Source organism: Rhinatrema bivittatum, chromosome 2 (genome assembly GCF_901001135.1).
Source record: "Rhinatrema bivittatum chromosome 2, aRhiBiv1.1, whole genome shotgun sequence".
Taxonomy (NCBI): domain Eukaryota; kingdom Metazoa; phylum Chordata; class Amphibia; order Gymnophiona; family Rhinatrematidae; genus Rhinatrema; species Rhinatrema bivittatum.
In genome coordinates, this window is record NC_042616.1 from 599,088,692 (window position 1) to 599,107,806 (window position 19,115).

Here is a 19,115-nt window from a genome sequence, read left to right on the forward strand (position 1 = left end):
CAGCTGAAGCAGGTCCCATATAAACCATCCCACTATGGGCTGCACAGAGATGCGCATACTAGCAACACTGTGATGGTAAGTGCTAATGGCACTTAGGTAGACCCTGACAGAGATGGTTTTCAACCCAGTCTCGGAGAGGTGCCACAGATAGTCCAGTAATCTGGGAGTGGGACAAAGGGATCGAAGCCAAACCCCTCACATAGACTGAGAACTTCCTCCACTTTAGCCGGTAAGACTTCCTGGTGGAAGGCTTCCTAGAAGCTACCAACTGAGGCACGTCAGAAAGATCCAGGGGCTGCAGGACTAAATGCTCAACATCCAGGCCATCAATGCTAACACTCAGAAGTTTGGATGGCGCAGTCTGCCCCAATCCTGCGTTATCAAATAGGGCGAGGTCCCCAGACAGATGGGCTCCAACTGACAGGTCCCAAAGGAGTGTAAACCAGACCTACCTGGGCCAGCACAGGGCCATGAGAATAATGGTTCCCCAGTCCTGCTGGAGCTTCAAGAGCGTTTCATGACCAGCGGAAGAGGAGGATATGCATATAGGAGACCTGTGTCCCAATGTCAGGCAAAGGTATCCGAGGCTGGAAGTCCATCTGGCCTTAACAGGGAGCAAAATTCTCTCACCTTGCAGTTGTAGGGAGAAGCAAATAGATCCATATCCGGAGTTCCCCATAGGTGGGAAAACTCGGCCCACCACTGCTGGATCCAGTGAACATTTGTGTGACTGGAACACACAACTTAGATGGTCTGCCTGCACATAGCCCTCAGGAGCATACCCTGCAATAGAGCCCAGGACCAAATCTGCACTGCCTCCTGAATGAGGAAGAATGACCCCGTGCCTCCCTGCTTGTTGATGTACCACATTACTACCTGATTGGCCACCCGAATCAGGACTGCCTTGAGGGACAAGTGGTCTCGAAACTCCCAAAGGGCATAATGGATTGCACGAAGTTGATCTGACAGAGACTCCCGAGTCGTCCACCAACACTGCATGTGGAGGTCGTCTACATGCACCCCCCCAACCGAGGGGAAGAGGTGTCAGTGATAAGAATGCCCTGATCCAGGTTGGATAGATTCTCCCACCAGGACAGAGAGACCTAGAGGGGTGGTATGATGGAGACAAGCGCTTAAAGGTCCTGGGACGCCTGCTACCACTGCAACCGCAGAGTCCATCGCATCCTGTGCATGCACAGGCGGGCCAATGGGGTGACATGAACGGACATAGCCATGTGACCCAAAAGATGAAACATCAGCCGAGCAGAAGCCCATGGGTGGCTGTGAACCACACTTGCCAGTGACAGGGCAAACCCTGATCGTGGGGTAGGAACGCCTTGGCCTGAACCAATCCAGTCTGGCTCCTATGAGTCCAGGCAAATCGATGGGCAAAAGGTGGGATTTGGGGTACTTGATAACAAACTACAGAGATTGCAGCACCTGGATGGACAGACGTAATGAACAAAGCGCTCCCTGTTGGGTGGCGCTTTTGATCAGTCAGTCATCAAGTAAGGGAACACATGCACTCCTTGTCGCCTGAGGTGCGCTCCCACCACTGCCAGGCACTTATAAAGACTATTCAGCCTTGTGTCAGCCCCTTTCCCACCACAAAGCAAAGATGCAATCTTCCCGAGTCACAGAAAGTTATGTGGGCATAAGCATCTTTCAGGTCGAGGGAGCAGAGTCAGTCTTCTTTTCTTAGGAGTGGAATCAGGTGCCCAAACAAGACCATCCTGAACTTTTCTCTTTGAAGTAATTTGTTCAAGGCTCTCAAAATCGAGAATAGGGAGGAGACACCCAATTCTCTTTAGTATCAGGAAATACCAAGAGTAGAACCCTTGGCCCTGCTGGTGGCGGGGAACAGGTTTTACCGCTCTTGCCATTAACAGGACGGAGAGCTCTGTCCTAAGTATTTCCTGAGGAGCGGACGAAGCTCACAACAGACATGGGGGAAAGTCCACAAGGATGTCCCTGAAATTCAGCCGGTACCCTCAGCGAATGATAGAGAGAACACACTGGTCTGACACAAGTTAAGCATAAAAAGGTTGTTTAAAGAGACAAAAAATTTTTGAGAAGAGGAAGGTTTCATATAATTTCATATATCACCGCATCCAGCAGTGTTTATAATTTTAGTCATCAACCAACCTCCTCCCACTGGCCGTATGTACGGTCGCCATGTTGGCCACCAACATGGCAACCGTACATACAGCCAGTAAAGTTTAGCAAAACGCCGGTCGACGTTAATGACTAGGATACAATAATACACCCCCTGATGAAGGATCCTTGATTCGAAACAAGGCCCTGTTGGGATATGGACATAATAAGATAAGTTTTGGGACTTGATTTCGTGTCTGCAGCCTTTGGTTAATATTTGAAAAGTGTCGGCGTTGCGAAAGAAATTTAGAGCTATAGTCAAAAGTAGTTAGTGGCTCATAACACAATTTACAAGATAGTCTTGACTTAATACATACGTCTTTAAATTTAAATATCGTAAGCACACATTAAAGCATATCATATTAATACCACACGCTAAGCATAAATACAAAATAATCATGGGTGGGAGGAGGTTGGTTGATGATTAAAATTATAAACACTGCTGGATGTGGTGATATATGAAATTATATGAAACCTTCCTCTTCTCTCCTCAAAACGTTTTTTGTCTCTTTAAACAACCTTTTTATGCTTAACTTAGACAAAGACATATAAACTTTGATTTGACACGCTTGTCACATGAGTTGATTTAGACGTAATAGATTAGTTGAGATTCAATATATGAGGTGATATCGTGTATAGTGACATCAGTATTATATCCCTCAGAGAACATAGACACTGCATCGTTATTTGGTATTTCATGAATAGAAAAGATGCAATTTTCTGTTTTCAGCAGCTGATAGAGCAAAACCCACTTTGTACCAGTCTAGCAGGATAAGGAAAAGGAAAATGTAAATACAGTAACTCAAAATGGTATCAATGCACCTGAGGTGCCTTTCAACAGAAAGAAGACTCTGGAATGAGGGATTATGGGATGAGCATGAAAGGTGGGGGTATAAGACTCAGGACTAATCCAAGGAAATATTTCTTTACAGAGAAAGTGGTGGATGACTAGAACAGCCTTTCAGTGAGGTGGTGGAGACGAGAACACTCTCTCTATTCAAGCATGGAACAAGCACAGGGGATCTCTGAGGGAGTGGAAGGGATTGTAGAGCTGACAGTCTTTGCAGACGGGCAGACTTGCTAAGCCGTATGGTTTTTTTTTTTCCTGACATCACATTTCTGTCTCTCCTTCTGCACATATAAGTAAGTGTCTCTATTTTGTTTTCTGAAAGATTCAATATAATACTGTAGTTCTTCAGGATCCTCAAAATGTTTTGGTTTTATTAAATCAAAAAAGTACAATGTAATCACACAATGAAACATTACTATGAAAAATAGTTAAGGTACCACAAATACTTTCATCAATAGCTCTATTAATTAGGTGTCCTACAAGTAGTGCTTGCTTTTCGCTATGTGCATTTGTCAAATGTCCGTGCACCAGAGTGTAAATCATACAACTATGTGTGCTCCTAATTTTAAGCAGTTACACAAAGAAGCATTATTCGTATGCATTTCCTTAGGGCTTGTCAGCTTTTATACATGCAAGTGAACACATTTTAAAGCATGCATGCATGAAGGAAATAACCAGTTTGACCACTTAGTCCACCAGTTTGCCCAGCCTCTCTCTAGGTCATCAAGACCCCTCTGATTCTTCAGTCTACACTCCCCCCAGTTTTCCCAGACCCCTCACCCAGTCAAGTTTTGGCTATAAGGAGGGTTTTTTTTCTTACACCTGATAAAGAGCAGAAGTAAATATGTGCAGGTAACAGCCCATGCACTGCAATGTTGATCCCACTCAGTAATGCCCCTGACCAACTCCAAATCTGCCCCCCCCTTTTTTTTTTTTTGCATGCTCTGTTGCACACGCATGAGCATACACACACAATTTTCCGCTTTTATAATAAGAGTTGCTCGCACTCAGCCCATATATGGGCCTTTTTGCGCAATCAGCTCTTAAAATTTACCCTTTGTGTGTATGTTACCACTGATGCATGATCAGCTGATCACACAAGACAAACCACAAATACATGCTGGTTACAGAGGTTCATGTATTGTAGAAACAGTGGATTCCATGTATAAGAAAGTGCGAGGGAACGAACCTAGTGGTCTTACAGTACAGGCAAAATGTTCCAAAAGAAAGCACCACCTGAGACTTGGGCGAGCAGTTCACGTAACCAGGTTTATATATTGAGCAGAAACAAACATTCTTCTATGCCGAAGTGCAATGCAAGGATACGTCTCATTAAATAGGTACTGCAGAGCACACTGTACCTGGTGTTGCTGCTGATCTCCACCCAGCCCAGCTTCCAGGAGATATGAAGCAGAAGACCTCCCACCAGTGTCTGCCACCTACAAGAACAACAGTGATCAAAAGGGTCTCACAGTTTCCATTTCTATTGATGCATATGGACAAAAAAAATAAGCTCAAATTAATCTGAAGCTATTTTCCTTCATTCTGCCCCAGAAAAAGAAATGAAGGCACATTTTATCTTAAGGAAGTAGCTAAGGGAGCACATGCATGCCTGCAAGTTACAAATAAAACTAAAAATGCACAAATAAAAAGACAAAAAAACCCTTATTTTAAAGGAAGTAAGAATTTGCTCTTTGTACAAGTAGTTATAAAGACCCAGATCAGGAAAAATACTGGGTTTGAGACAGATTATTTTAAGTTTGAAAAAAAAAAACCACACATAGAAAACACACAGAAGTGTGTGTTTAAAAACAAGTATGGAAATTTACAGGCAGAAAAGCATGAAAAGTATTTGCCATAAGAACTATGAGCCCAGCTCGGTAGCAAAAAATCCACAAAAGACCTGTTCACGAATGATTATATTTCAAGTGTGTGTGTCTGACCACTGCAGCGAGTACAGTCCACTGGGATCCCAACCTCATAGCCCTAACTACACACCATAGAGGACTATCTCCTCAGAATTCTGTATTTCTAGCTTGGCAAAGTTCATTCATCACAACTGAAATATTGTATAGCTAGATTTTAAAGACATATGGAAAGCAGAATTATTTTACAGGCATGCAGTGCTGTCCACCACCCAGAAGAAAGCCTCTTTCCTGCTTTTTGCCTCTGTGTTGTGTCATGACAAAGGCTTGTGAAGCTAGAATTCTATTTTTTTTTTCCATTTATTAGATATTAAACTAAGTTACTAGCATCTAGATAAGATTTAAAAAAAATTTTCACATTAAAAGGATTCAAGTTTTTAACTCTTCAGCAACACATAAAGCAGCTCTTTGGTCATATACACCAGCAACTACATTTTACCTTATGTGTTTCTGTCCTATACATGATTTTTATGAATTACTTATTATCTGGAGGGGGAAAAGCCTAATGTTTCAGTCAGTGTTTTCTTTGAAAGCCTTGGGTATCCCCAAATATGCACTAGATCCTTGACTAGCTGATATGCAAACAGTATTTTTACTACTGCCAAAACAGAAAATAAGGTTGATGTCATCGTCCACTTTGAGCAAATGACCTGACCAGAATAGAGCCAGTGGACTACAGAAATTAGGGGAGGGTCTTAGGCAGCAGAATGGTGGTATTCCCTCAGAATGACCCACATACGCTAAGGGGGGAAGACAGGCGAGGTCGCACAAAGATCTTTAATGCATGGCTGAAGAGCTGATAGAAAGAGGTGTTAGAAAGAGGGTACTTGATCAGGGGTGGGTTAACTTGAGTTTGATGACCTGAAAACCTGGTTTTCAGAATATCCCTAAAGAATATGCACAAGACATGTCTACATAAACTGAAGCATTGCCTGCAAATATATTTCATGCATATTAATTAAGGATATCCTGAAAACCAGACCCATTTTAAGCCATCCAACACTACTAATTTCTATAGCACTATTATGCAGAGCAGTACAGATACAAATAAGAGACAGTTCCTGCCCTACTCGAGGACCAGATTTGGACAGCCCTGTTCCAGAACAAGAGACCATGATATGAGGCTCAAAGGAGGGAGATGCAGAAGTGCTATAAGTTACAGAAAGATAGCACTGTTTGTCATTGTTTTACTGCTGCAAACTAAGAGGCTAGTGACACCTGATAAGTTAACAAATTTATTGAAGCAGGAACTTTCAAAGAACAGGAGTCCACTTCATCAGATGCAGTAAATACAGTTCAAGAGGTAGGTAAATATTCACAAGGATGGCTTGAAAGACTGGCGAGAGGGAATGATACAAACGTACAGAGAGGATACTGAGGCGTGCCGTGCAGAGTATGGGAAGGGAATGCTAATATCAGCATGAGGAAATATTTCTTCATGGAAAGGGTGATGATGGAAGCAGTGGAGGCAAAGACACAGCAGAATTCAAGAAGGCCTGGTATAAGCTCAGAGGATTCCTCATTGTAAAGAAGTGAAGGGAAAGCCAGAGATCAGCCTTTAGCAATGGTAAGTGGAAGGTTCAAAAAGTAGATAACGTCATTGACTTCCCCCTGCCTCTCCTCTTTCTCCCCCAACATCCATTGTCCCTTCCTGCCCCAAACCCTTCACAACTGTTGCCATCATTCTTCTCAATTACTTTCTGCAACTCCGGTCTCTTATTTTTAGTGGTGCAATTGCACCACTATACTTTTGCACTAGTAAATGTCAAAAGGTGCAGTCTGGTAACTAGATGAGTCTTACAGAACTTCTGTTTCTATAATCCTAGTTCTCCTTGTGCAGCAAGAATGATGTGGAATGGGCATATACCTTGAAAAATGCATGCAGTAGATATATTTCAGGACAAAAGTGGTTCTAAAACATGGGGGTCATGCTATCAATCTGGAGATAGGAAAACTCAGGAAGCATTTCTTCTAGGAAGGGGTGATGGAGTTTTCCTATGCAAGTGATAGGGGCCAAAATGTTGATTACAGAATGCAACATGTCATCACCAAAATGCTAAAGACAGAATCCCTATGATACATCAATAAGGAAATTTTAAAAGCCTTAAAGCATTTAAAACCTTGAGTTTTAGTAGTCTGTTAGCTGCACAAGAAAAAAAGAAGTTTAAAATGCCAAAAGGTACTAAAATTAGCTGCAACAGTAAACAGCAAAGCATTGGTGTGGCCAATCCAGATCTTAAATATATTTTAATGCAGTACTTACCCTTGAAAAAGGGTAGGATAGGTGAATTTCAGGACAGACAGGACATACTGGAAAATAAATACAAAAATTAATTGGACATCACATATACCATAAATGTATTATCACATTAAAAATTTTATACAATCCAACAAAAAAACAAACAAAAAAAAAAAAACAAACACACCAAGTGATTGTGAAATTTGGTGTTACCTGTTAATTTCCTTTCCATGAGTCTTGTTACACCATTGCAGATTAGTGGGGATTATCTCCACCTACTAGCAGATAGAGACAGAGGATACACCCTGTATCTGTGACCTCATCACTTAGTATATAGGCCAGTGCTGCATCAGCAACAGTCAACATTCTTAGGTCAAAGCAATGGAAAATGTCATTGTCTCTAAACACAATTAAATTTAAGAACATTAGAGACTTCATAAATGAAAGCGATGGAAGAAACTTTGTTTGTCCTGCTTAGAAAGCAAACTCTGTTCCACAGGGACCAGATCCCACATATCTGTATGGCACTGTGCCAAGAAAGCCTTTGAAGTAGCAGCAATGACTTTACAGGTAGCTTCTTGGTGCGTCCTAGTAGCATGATCTTGTCTGCTTCTTTTTTAGGAAGTTGATTCTGGAGTGAATTCCAGAGCAGTTATGGAAACCTGTTGATGCAGGCTGCAATTTGGTCCGTACCTCAGCCAGACGTGAGGCTTTGGTGGTAGCGGCCAGGTGTCAACTATGGTTGCACTAAACACCACTCTGGGAATCATTAAATGATAAACCCTTGCTGTAATTACATGATGTTAGGTTCCATATTAGGAGCTACCACCCAGGAAAAGGATCTAGGCATCATAGTGGATAATACTTTAAAAATTGTCAGCTCAGTGTGCTGCAGCAGTCAAAAAAGCAAACAGAATGTTAAGAATTATTAGGAAGGGAATGGTTAACAAAACAGAAAATGTCATAATGCCTCTATCGTCCATTGTGAGACCGCACCTTGAATACTGTGTACAATTCTGGTTGCCGAATCTCAAAAAAGATATAGTTGTGATGGAGAAGGTACAGAGAAGGGCAACCAAAATGATAAAGGGGGATGGAACAACTCCCCTATGAGGAAAGGCTGAAGAGGTTAGGGCTGTTCAGCTTAGAGAAGCGACGGCTGAGGGGGGATACGCTAGAGGTCTTGAACGAGTAGATGTGAATCGGTTATTTACACTTTTGGATAATAGAAGGACTAGGGGGCACTCCATGAAGTTAGCAAGTAGCACATTTAAGACTAATCAGAGAAAATTCTCACACTCAACGCACAATTAAGCTCTGGAATTTGTTGCCAGAGGATGTGATTAGTGCAGTTAGTGTAACTGGGTTCAAAAAAAGGTTTGGATAAGTTCTTGGAGAAGTCCATTAACTGCTATTAATAAAATTGACTTAGGGCATGGCCCCTGCTATTACTGGCATCAGTAGCATGGGATCTTCTTGGTGTTTGGGTACTTGCCAGGTTCAGCCTCTGTTGGAAACAGGATGCTGGGCTTGATGGACCCTTGGTCTGACCCAGCATGGCAATTTCTTATGTTCTTATGGTATTAGAACACCCTGCCCAATGATATAGTCATAAGTACTGCAAACCTGTATATTACCAGGCCAAAACTGTAATGACGTGGACTTTTAATCAAACACTATATTAATGTCCATTTTTTTATATCTTGTTCACGGCACATAAAACAAATAGTCTATGTAGCTCATAGTCCAACACTGTATGCCTGAAAATAAAAAGGAACTTGGAGATACTTTCTGATGTTGATGGATGAGAAAATAAAAAAGTTGCCAAATCCCTTAAATTATACTCAACGCTGGTAGTGTTTCAGCAGAAACTGCCTGCATCAGGGGGTTCATCTCCAACTGTGAGTATATGTAAAAATAAAAAGGTTAAAAGACAATGATAGAACCACCATGCTTCCAAAAATTGTATTAAAAATAAAAGCTTATATAAACTCAGTCATCAAACCACCAATTGAAACCTGGATAGAACATCATCTCCCTGGGCTGACTCTTGACATCCCCAAGGCCGGCATGGCTTCAAACAGTCCTAAGGCTGGCAGAGGCTATCCTCTGGGACTCTGCCCTCCCACACCTTGTGCAAAAAGTAACCCTAAAAGGGAATATGTACCAAGACGGGCCTCAAGCTTGAGCCTGCTGCCCTGTCAGAGGCAAACTATCCTTATTCCCGGTTTTCCAAAGCACTACCCCTCCACCATGATCAGCTCCCTGGCCGGTCACAAGCAAATCTGCTGCTGGTCTCCTAGGAGCCCACAATTTGGGAAGAACCAGAACTCCAGGAGTCAGAGAGGATCAAGAGATTTATTTTTTTTTAACCTGGGGCCCAGGCACGTTCCCATGACCACAGGCATGCGAGAGTAAAAACAGGCTCTCCATACATGGCTTAAACCGCAGGCCTTTAAAGTAATGCCCTTTGAACATGAGCCTTGTGTCAAACGCATGGTTTCACTGGGTTCACACTTCTGTGCACGTGCATATATGAAAGAGCTTCTTTGCCCATGGTCACCCACGCAGCCCTCTAACCGGTATCAGTACAAGAGGAAAAATGGTAGGCCGCATGGGATGCATCAAATTAGCGGCTGGCATGGTCAGTGCAGACTGCGAAAGGTAGCAGGCCTGTCTGCTTCCCCGTGTGTAGGGCAAACAACTGAAAATTCTGGCGCTCTTTGAACAGCAGCAGAGTTTGCTACCAAAAATGCTCCCGTCAGGCGGTGGGGATCCCCCCACCAAGAGCTGGTTATCTCCACAACAGCAGTGGCTCCCCCATCTAACTATACCTCTTGGGCAGGGTTCAACTTTAAAAGGGCAGGCCGAGTTCTGACCACAACAGCGAATACTTATGCCTGCTCAGAAGATCTCCTGAAAAGAGAAGGCCCATCTCTGCGAGCAATGTGTCACAGCGGATGCTGAAGGATCTCAGCTGGCTATTTTTTGGTTAAAAAAAAAAACAAAAAACCCAAATAGCTTTACTGCTGCTGCCGCCTAGTCTAATCATTCTAGAGGTAAGAGAATTAAACCTAAGTACTGGGGGAAGGAGATAGGTAGGGCTTGAAGGAAGGAGAGAAGGGGGGGGGGGGGGGAGTGGAGTCCATATCCATAAGCCTGAGATAAGAGGGGGACCTGCCAAAGGCCTACCCTATCAGACCTCCCCTGCTCAACCAGGCCCAAGGGGAACCTGGGAATGAATCACTTACCCAACGCTGCTCTAACAGGCTCATAAGGGAACTGGAAGTCACAGTCCAGATCTTTGCTGGACCCAAGAGAAACCTGGGAGTCATGACCTAGGCATTGCTTCAAAATCCTACTGTACTAGACCAGCATGTCTACCATTTGCTAGAGACAGAGAAATACCGACTATTGGCAGCGGAGCACCAACCTACATACCAAGTGATGTTGTCACTGAAAAGTGTGTGCCCTCTGTCTCTATCTGCTAGTAGGTGGAGATATCTTTCTACACCATTCCAGACTAGTGGAGGTTAAGGAACTGAAAGTTTTCCCAAACAAAATGTGTACTGACATGGTCAGGCCAGATACATTTATAAATTGGACTTTTATCCGCATGATAGTAACAAGAGATGAGATGAAAGACGTTACATGCGTTTTAAAAGATAGTTGTTAGGAAAGGACAGAGCACAATAAAGCATGGTAACGTTTTAAAGTCCACACAGTAAATGAAATAACTTCTGGATCTTTAAATGTATACAGCTTTTGTTATCAAAAACTCCTGTTGCCAAGTATTTAGAGTTTTGCTTTTGCTGTCAGGTAGGGGTGTCATATATCCAGGCACTTGCATTAGCTAACTGCAGATTAGCTAAAATCCACAGCAACTCCATGTCAGGTAGCACACAGCACACATAGAACCATCCTAGGATGGGCATCGCACTAGAGCCCCCATTTCCTGTGGCAGATTTTTCAAAATTCTGTAGCAATTTTGTTGATTATGCATATATTTGTAAATTATAAGTAATCAAAAAAACAAGAAGCAGAACACCTCTCCAATTAATCAAACAACAAAACAAAAAGAGAGGGAAAAGGATCACAATCCAATCATTAAAGTCTAAAGAACAATTTTTTGAAAGCAAATGACAATATCATAAAAAACGCTCTTAAATTTTAATCTGCAGCCTCTCGCCATGCAATGGGCCGCAAGCTGTGTTCAGCCTACAGAGCGGTGTACGATATTTAATCATTTATTGTCATTTTGCTAGGTATTATTTCCAATTTTTATGTTTCAAAACCTATTTTAATAAACATAATATAAACTAACAAAAAAGTTTTGCTAAAGTACTTATGAAAAAGCAGTATAATTCCCACATTTAAACTACCCAAAAATTATTAAAATTCCCACATCAAAAATGTTGGAAAAAGAGAATACTTAGCCAAATAGTGAAATGTGAACTAAGCCAAAAAGCTTATAAGAATTTTCCAGGCATGATTCATGTTTCGACTGATATCACAATCTTCCTCAGGGGATTCTATTAAATGTTTTCTTTAAAGGCCAATATTCTTCAACCCTTAAAAACAAAATCAAATCAAATCAAAAAACTACAAACTCACAGAAACAAAGGGATATGTATGCATACATTTTTAAATTGTGAAGAAGAAAGAGCTCACCCGGACGATAGAACCGTCTCATCCAACTCATTCAAAATATGGCGCCTCCGCGTCTTTGAAAAAAACACTTCTTTCTACCATTTAAATTTTGCCTAATCTTCATACGACACCGGAAATGCTGACCAAAATCCATTTACAAAACTACTAATCCCATAATGCAGAGGGCTAGAAAACCGATCAATTTCTTTGTTTACGCCCTTCGGGGCTACAGTATCAAAGAAATATATCCATTTCTGTTCTCTTCATAATAGGTAATTGTCAAAATCACCCCCTCCGTTACCAGGTAACAATTTTTCAATTACCGCAAACTGCAAAACTTCAAAAGAGTGGCAACATTGTAAACAGTGTTGTACTACTGGTGCCTCAACGCGTTGACGCGTGATGGCACTTTTATGTTCAATCATACGAGTTTTCAAACTACGCATAGTTTTGCCAATGTAGAGTAAAGGCCATGGGCACCACAATCCATAAATTACACCCTTCGATTGACAGTCTGTATAAGACTTAAATCTAAATTTGCCATTGCCAAAAACAGGTAAAAATTCTCCCGAATAGGATTGACTACAGACACTGCATTTGTTACAAGGAAAATGGCCCTTAATGTCTGTATTTACTAAAGAATCCCATGATTTCTCGTCAGCAAAATCTGAACATATCATAAAATCTCTCAATTTTTACCTCGTTTAAAAGCAAATCTGGGAATGTCTTGCAATTCTGTATGCAGACTTACAACATGCCAGTATTTCTTTATGATGTCTTGAACTTTATATATCTGAGGAGAAAATGGGAGCACGCATGTAATTCTGTTGGAAACTTGTTGTGTATGCGATGGTAAAAAGAGAAAATCACGGTTAACCCACCGGGCACGTTTATATATGTTATATATATTTATATTTCTTTGATACCGTAGCCCCGAAGGGCTTAAACAAAGAAATTGATTGGTCTGTTTTCTAGCCCTCTGCATTATGGGATTAGTAGTTTTGTAAATGGATTTTGGTCAGCATTTCCGGTGACGTATGAAGATTAGGCAAAATTTAAATGGTAGAAGGAAGTGTTCTTTTCAAAGACGCGGAGGCGCCATATTTTGAATGAGTTGGATGAGACGGTTCTATCGTCCGGGTGAGCTCTTTCTTCTTCACAATTTAAAAATTTATGCATACATATCCCTTTGTTTCTGTGAGTTTGTAGTTTTCGATTTTATTTTATTTTGTTTTGTTTTTAAGGGTTGAAGAATATTGGCCTTTAAAGAAAACATTTAATAGAATCCCCTGAGGAAGATTGTGATATCAGTCGAAACATGAATCATGTCTGGAAAATTCTTATAAGCTTTTTTGGCTTAGTTCACATTTCACTATTTGGCTAAGTATTCTCTTTTTCCAACATTTTTGATGTGGGAATTTTAATAATTTTTGGGTAGTTTAAATGTGGGAATTATACTGCTTTTTCATAAGTACTTTAGCAAAACTTTTTTGTTAGTTTAAATATTATGTTTATTAAAATAGGTTTTGAAACATAAAAATTGGAAATAATACCTAGCAAAATGACAATAAATGATTAAATATCGTACACCGCTCTGTAGGCTGAACACAGCTTGCGGACCATTGCATGGCGAGAGGCTGCAGATTAAAATTTAAGAGCGTTTTTTATGATATTGTCATTTGCTTTCAAAAAATTGTTCTTTAGACTTTAATGATTGGATTGTGATCCTTTTCCCGCTCTTTTTGTTTTGTTGTTATATTTGTAAATTATACATGGTTCAAAGCACACCATTCAAGCTCCAGCAGGGAAGGAGGAATGAGGAAGGACATGCCAGAGCAGCTGCATGGCTGCCACCCTTACTTCTCCTGTATCCAAATGATAGAAGGGGATATAGGTGGGACAGGATCAGGGGGTAGACTGCACCGTCCATTGCTAACAATAGGTTTCTTCTGGGATAGGTGAGAAGAGGACGGGAAATGCACCGTCCACTGCCACCAATGCTTTCTTTTTGAAAGGATCCCCAGGCTCCTGCGGCAGTTTGGCCAGGCTGGCCAATTCTGCAGCAAGGGCCAAATTTTGTGGCCCTTACTGTGGCTACATAATGGTAGGAGATTTCACACCCACTAACTTTGAGATCTGGATGTCTCTTCTGTATTATGTCATAGGTGCACAGCAAGTGGTTTCCTTTTAAAACCAAAAAAAGAAAAAACAGCCCTCCAAAAAAGCAACTTTTGTGATGGCATACTGCCAGTTATGACCCCCAAAGGCAAGAGCGGCTGGATGTGAACAAGGAATCTTCTGCCTGTACTAGCCACCATCCTTTCAGGTTGCACCCTGTTCTGTTGGCCGGCATGACTTGGCCAACAGATCAGGAATACACACACCAAGGAACTTGAAGGTGCCCATAGGAGCAGGGCAGGGCCACTGCTGGAACTGGATGCAAAAGACACCCACTAACAGGCCGATACAGTACAGTGCGCGCCGACGGAGCGCACTGTTAGCCTGCTCTTGGACGCGCAAATGCATGTTGATGGCCCTATTAGGTATGCATGCGGGATACAGAAAGTAAAATGTGCAGCCAAGCTGCACATTTTACTTTCAGAAATTAGCGCCGACCTTTGGGTCGGCGCTAATTTCTTCCGGCGCCGGGAAAGTGCACAGAAAAGCAGTAAAAACTGCTTTTCTGTGCACCCTCCGACTTAATGTCATAGCGATATTAAGTCGGAGGTCCCGAAAAGTAAAAAAAAAAAAAAAAAAAAAAAAATTTTGAATTCGGCCCGCGGCTGTCGGGCCGAAAACCGGACGCTCAATTTTGCCGGCATCCGGTTTCCAAGCCCGTGGCTGTCAGCGGGCTCGAGAACAGACGCCGGCAAAATTGAGCGTCGGCTGTCAAACCTGCTGACAGCCACCGCTCCTGTCAAAAAGGAGGCGCTAGGGACGCGCTAGTGTCCCTAGTGTCTCCTTTTCCCCGTTTTTACCGCGTCACCTAATTTAAATACAGAATCGCGCGCACCGAAGGGCCGGTGCGTGCACCGGGAGAGCAGGCGTTCGTCCGCTCTCCCGCGGACTTTACTGTATCGGCCCGTATGACAGGAACAACTAGATCAAGACAAGAACACAGAGGCAAAGCTGAGACCAGGTAGAAAACATGAAAGCAGACTAAAGCAATCAGAAGCACAAAACATGGGTCCAAGAGGACCCAAGTAAGGCCACAAATTAGGACCAACAAGGCCAGAGTCTAAGAGCAAGACTAAGACAGAAGACAAGGCCATGACTTAAACCAAGCTCTGGCAAGCTTAACACTGTGAGGCCAGAATATAACAGAGTCCAAGTAAGAACAAGATGGCCGCAGGACATGGAACTGGGAGAACTAAACAGGCAGTCCAAGAGGAACACTAAGGCCCTCTGCTGGTAGGAGGCAAGAACTGTGCAACAACAAGTCCTCAACTTTATTCCTGAATGCTACACTGGCCACATGCAAAATCTTGTGTCAGTTGCTCCCAATAAACATTCAAGATTTAGGAGATAATAGATTAACAACTTGTGTAAAGACCCAGTAAATGTATCCACTTAAGACAGAGAAAAATTACTGCATGCTGTACTAATGTTTGTCTATTGCCATTCTTTGCCTTCTCTTGACCACAGCATTTTCAGCAAGTACATGCTGTTAATGGATGTGTACTACAAGACAATGAATAGGGAATTTAGTAATGTTAATTTGCTGATGCTTCCTGGCCTGAATTGGTACCTCTGGATTAGTGTTCATGATCAAGCAAGAAACATGGATTTGATTCCTAATCTAACCTTTCGCTGCTCAGACTGAACAAGGTTGGATATGATGAAGTCACATTCCCAGCAGAGAGGAAAGGAAAAGAGGTGCAATACTGAGCAGGCACTGTGCATGCAGTGCCTCCTAGTGGCTGGTCAAAGAACAGCACTGAAGTAGCTCAGAGAGAGTGGCATCCAGGATGGGTCCGAGTAAAAAATGGGAAGATATTGGATGTAAGTGTAATGATGGTTTTGTGAAATCTTGGTTAGAAGAAATAGTGAAGAGACCTTGGAGAATAAACAAATAAAAGGACAGACTATCTCCAGTTTATATTTAGGACTGGGTTGCTAGACTCAAGGTGTGTTATCTTTCAAAAGCCTAACTACACACATAAGAACATAGGAGTCATACTGGGTCAGTCTAATGGTCCATCAAGTCTTGCATCCAATCTCAGACAGTGTCAAGAATTTTTTCACAAGGAAACAGTTCCATCCCCTTTATTCGTTTCTGCCGCTCTTCTTTGTACCAATTTCAGTTCTGTTTTGTTTTGGATGGGGCAACATAACTACAGATAATATCTGAGGTGAGGTTGCATCATGAATCCATACAGAAGCATGGCGATATTCCCAGTTTTATTCTCTCTCTATTTCTTTCGGAATAATTCTTAAATATTCTTTTTGCTTCTGTACCATCTCTGAAATCTTCAGCTCAGTGTGCAATGTATTTCTCAGTGACTCCAAGGTCTTTTTATTCATTCATTTAAAAAATGTACATGCCATAGCATCCTAGGGTCTAAGTGGTTTGCAATTTCAAAGAATGATGGGCAACGTAACTACCCCTGAAACATTCTTTCAAGGTGATGATTCTGAGCAACTAAAACAAATCTCTGTGATGATGGAGGATGGAATAGATCAGATTGATAAACTAAAAACAGTTGTAAGGTACTGTAGAGAGGCCTTGTGAGACTGAGCAACTGAATGGCAGAGGATATTTAATGTGGAAAACAGTGGCGTAGCCAGAATTGATTTTTTGGGTGGGTACAAGGTTAACATGGGTGGGCTGTAGGCATGCAGGTCTACTAGTTGTTTTTTTACTGATAAATAATGCCAAATTATGCAGCATAGCATTCACATCTACGCCTAAGTATGAGGTTTACTTAATGATACAAACATAATTCACGGTGATTTGTGGTACTTTAGCCTTCTTATTATTACGATTTTATACACGGCTCCTACCTGTCCATACATTTTGAGAGAGCGGTTGTGTTGCTTATATCTAAATTGCTAACATCTCAAAATATAGATATATATTTTTACCTTTGTTGTCTGATCTTTGTATTTTTCTAATCAGTTGGTCCTGGTCTCTTTTTCCCTTATAGCTCATTTCCTAATTCCTTTTCAGTGTCTTTCTTCTATTACTGTCTTCTTCCCTTCCACACACACACACACACACACACACACATACCCGCTTTCTCTCACAGACTCCCTCTCACACACTCAAGCTGTCACTCTCATATGCTCTCTCCCCCCCCCCCCCCCCCCCCCACAAGCTCACATTCAAGTTCTCACTTTCTCACCCCTCTCCAGGCTTATATTCTTATGCACACACAGACGCACATCCAGGCACCCATTCTCACCCACACACATAAACCCAGACTCCCATTCTCACCCACAAACCCATGCTCCCAGTCTCACCCACACATATTCAAGCTCCCATTCTCATCCATACATATACACATTTAAGGTACTATTCTCACCCACACATACACACATTCAAGCACCCATTCTTATCCACATATTCAAGCTTCCATTCTCACCCACCCACACAAACCCAGGCTCTCATTCTCACCCATATATACACACATTCAAGCTCCCATTCTCACCCACCCACAAACCCAGGCTCCCATTCTCAACCACACACACACATTCGAGCTCCCATTCACCCACATATTCAAGCTTCCATTCTCACCCACATACACACCCAGGCTCCAGTTTTCACCCACACACACTCCCATTCTCATCCACACATACACATTCAAGCACGTGCACAGCTTCCGCTTTCTCCCCCAGAGCAGGAAGATCAGCTGCCTCTCCTGCTGCCACCGGACTCCTGCTATCTTCGGGAGTCCGAACTTCCTGTCGGGGGGGGGGGGGGGGCGGAAGCGCAGCGCACAACGTCCGCTTCCTCCCTCCCCCCCCCCAAGCAGGAAGATCGGCGGGCAGTACGGCCCGACGCCCGAAGATAGCAGGAGGCCGGTGGCAGCAGGAGAGCAGCTGATCTTCCTGCTTTGGGGGAGAAAGCGGAAGCTGTGCGCGGCGCTTCCGCTCCCCCAAACAGGAAATTCGGCGGGCCGTTTGGTCCGAAGATAGCAGGAGAATGGGTGGCAGCAGGAGAGGCAACTGATCTTCCTGCATTGGGGGGAGGAAGCGGAAGCTGCGCGCAGCGCTTCCGCTCCCCCCCCCGAACAGGAAGACCGGTTGGCCATACGGCCGCAGCAGCGCTTCCCCACGTGTGCCGTGATGGCGCGCGAGGCGTGGGTTCTCTTGTTCGCTGTCGCGGGGATGGGATCCCGCGACAGCCTTGCAGTTCCGGTGCCAGTTGGGTGGGCCTGGGTCTAAGTTGGGTGGGCACCTGCCCACCCAGGCCCACCCGTGGCTACGCCACTGGTGGAAAATCTCCAAGTGATACATTAAGGGAAAAATAATCCCGATTACAAGTACACAATGCTGGGTTCTGGACTGGGAGTCATCATCCAGGAAAAGTGCCTTGTAGTCCTTGTGAACAATACGTTGAAATCCCTGGCTCTAAGGGTGGCTACAGCAGTGGTCAAAAAAGCAAATAGAATGTTAGAAACTATCTGAAAAGGAATGGAGAATAAAATGGAAGACATATTGCCTCTGTTTCGAGCCATGGTGTGACTGCACCTTGAGTACTGTGTGCAGTTCCGGTCACCCCCATCGCAAAAGGCATAGCAGAACTAGAAGAATGTACAGGACGGCGACGGAAATGATAATGGAGATGAGAGGCCACACAGATAAGGTCTTTCAGCTTGGAAAAGAGACAGCTGAGGGGGGTACATGACAGAAGTTTATAAAATCAGGAGTGAATTGGAATGGGTAAATAAGGGGATGGTTATTTACCCTTTTAAATACTAAAACAAGGGGACAATCCATGAAATAAACTACCAGCAGATTTAAAACAAATTGTAAAAAGGATTTCTTCATGCAGTGCACAGTTAAGCTGAGGAATCTGTTGCCAAAAGATATTTATTTATCACCTATCTACAATTCTAGGTGATTTACAATAAACATACATAGTTAAATAAGCAACTGTAAAATAAAAAAACAGCAAAAATTAAAATTAAAAAGAAGGACATATAAACTTATCTAATAGGTCCCATTAATCATGAGTGGTATTTAAATGTTAGAACTGATAAGCCTGTGTAAATAAATTGATTTTAGGAAGATGCTAAAGGCCTATTAAGACTTCTTTTTTTTTTTTTTTTAACTGTTTAGATAATGCACTCCA

The 19,115-nt window shown here is 42.6% G+C and overlaps 1 protein-coding gene across 8 annotated transcripts in view; it reads right to left on the minus strand.

The window, feature by feature from the left end:
* TMEM241 (transmembrane protein 241) overlaps nt 1–19,115 on the minus strand; it is a 204,686-nt gene that overhangs the window by 175,362 nt on the left and 10,209 nt on the right. For all 8 annotated transcript variants that reach the window (XR_003854780.1, XR_003854782.1, XR_003854781.1 and 5 more), the window contains exons 2-3: nt 7,193–7,239; nt 4,366–4,443 (exon numbers count right to left, since the gene is read on the minus strand). Coding sequence is in view for 3 of the 8 variants with exons in the window: in XM_029591130.1 (XP_029446990.1) it covers nt 4,366–4,443; nt 7,193–7,239 (125 nt within the window). In the remaining 5 variants the exon portion in view is untranslated. The remainder of the gene's footprint in view (nt 1–4,365; nt 4,444–7,192; nt 7,240–19,115) is intronic.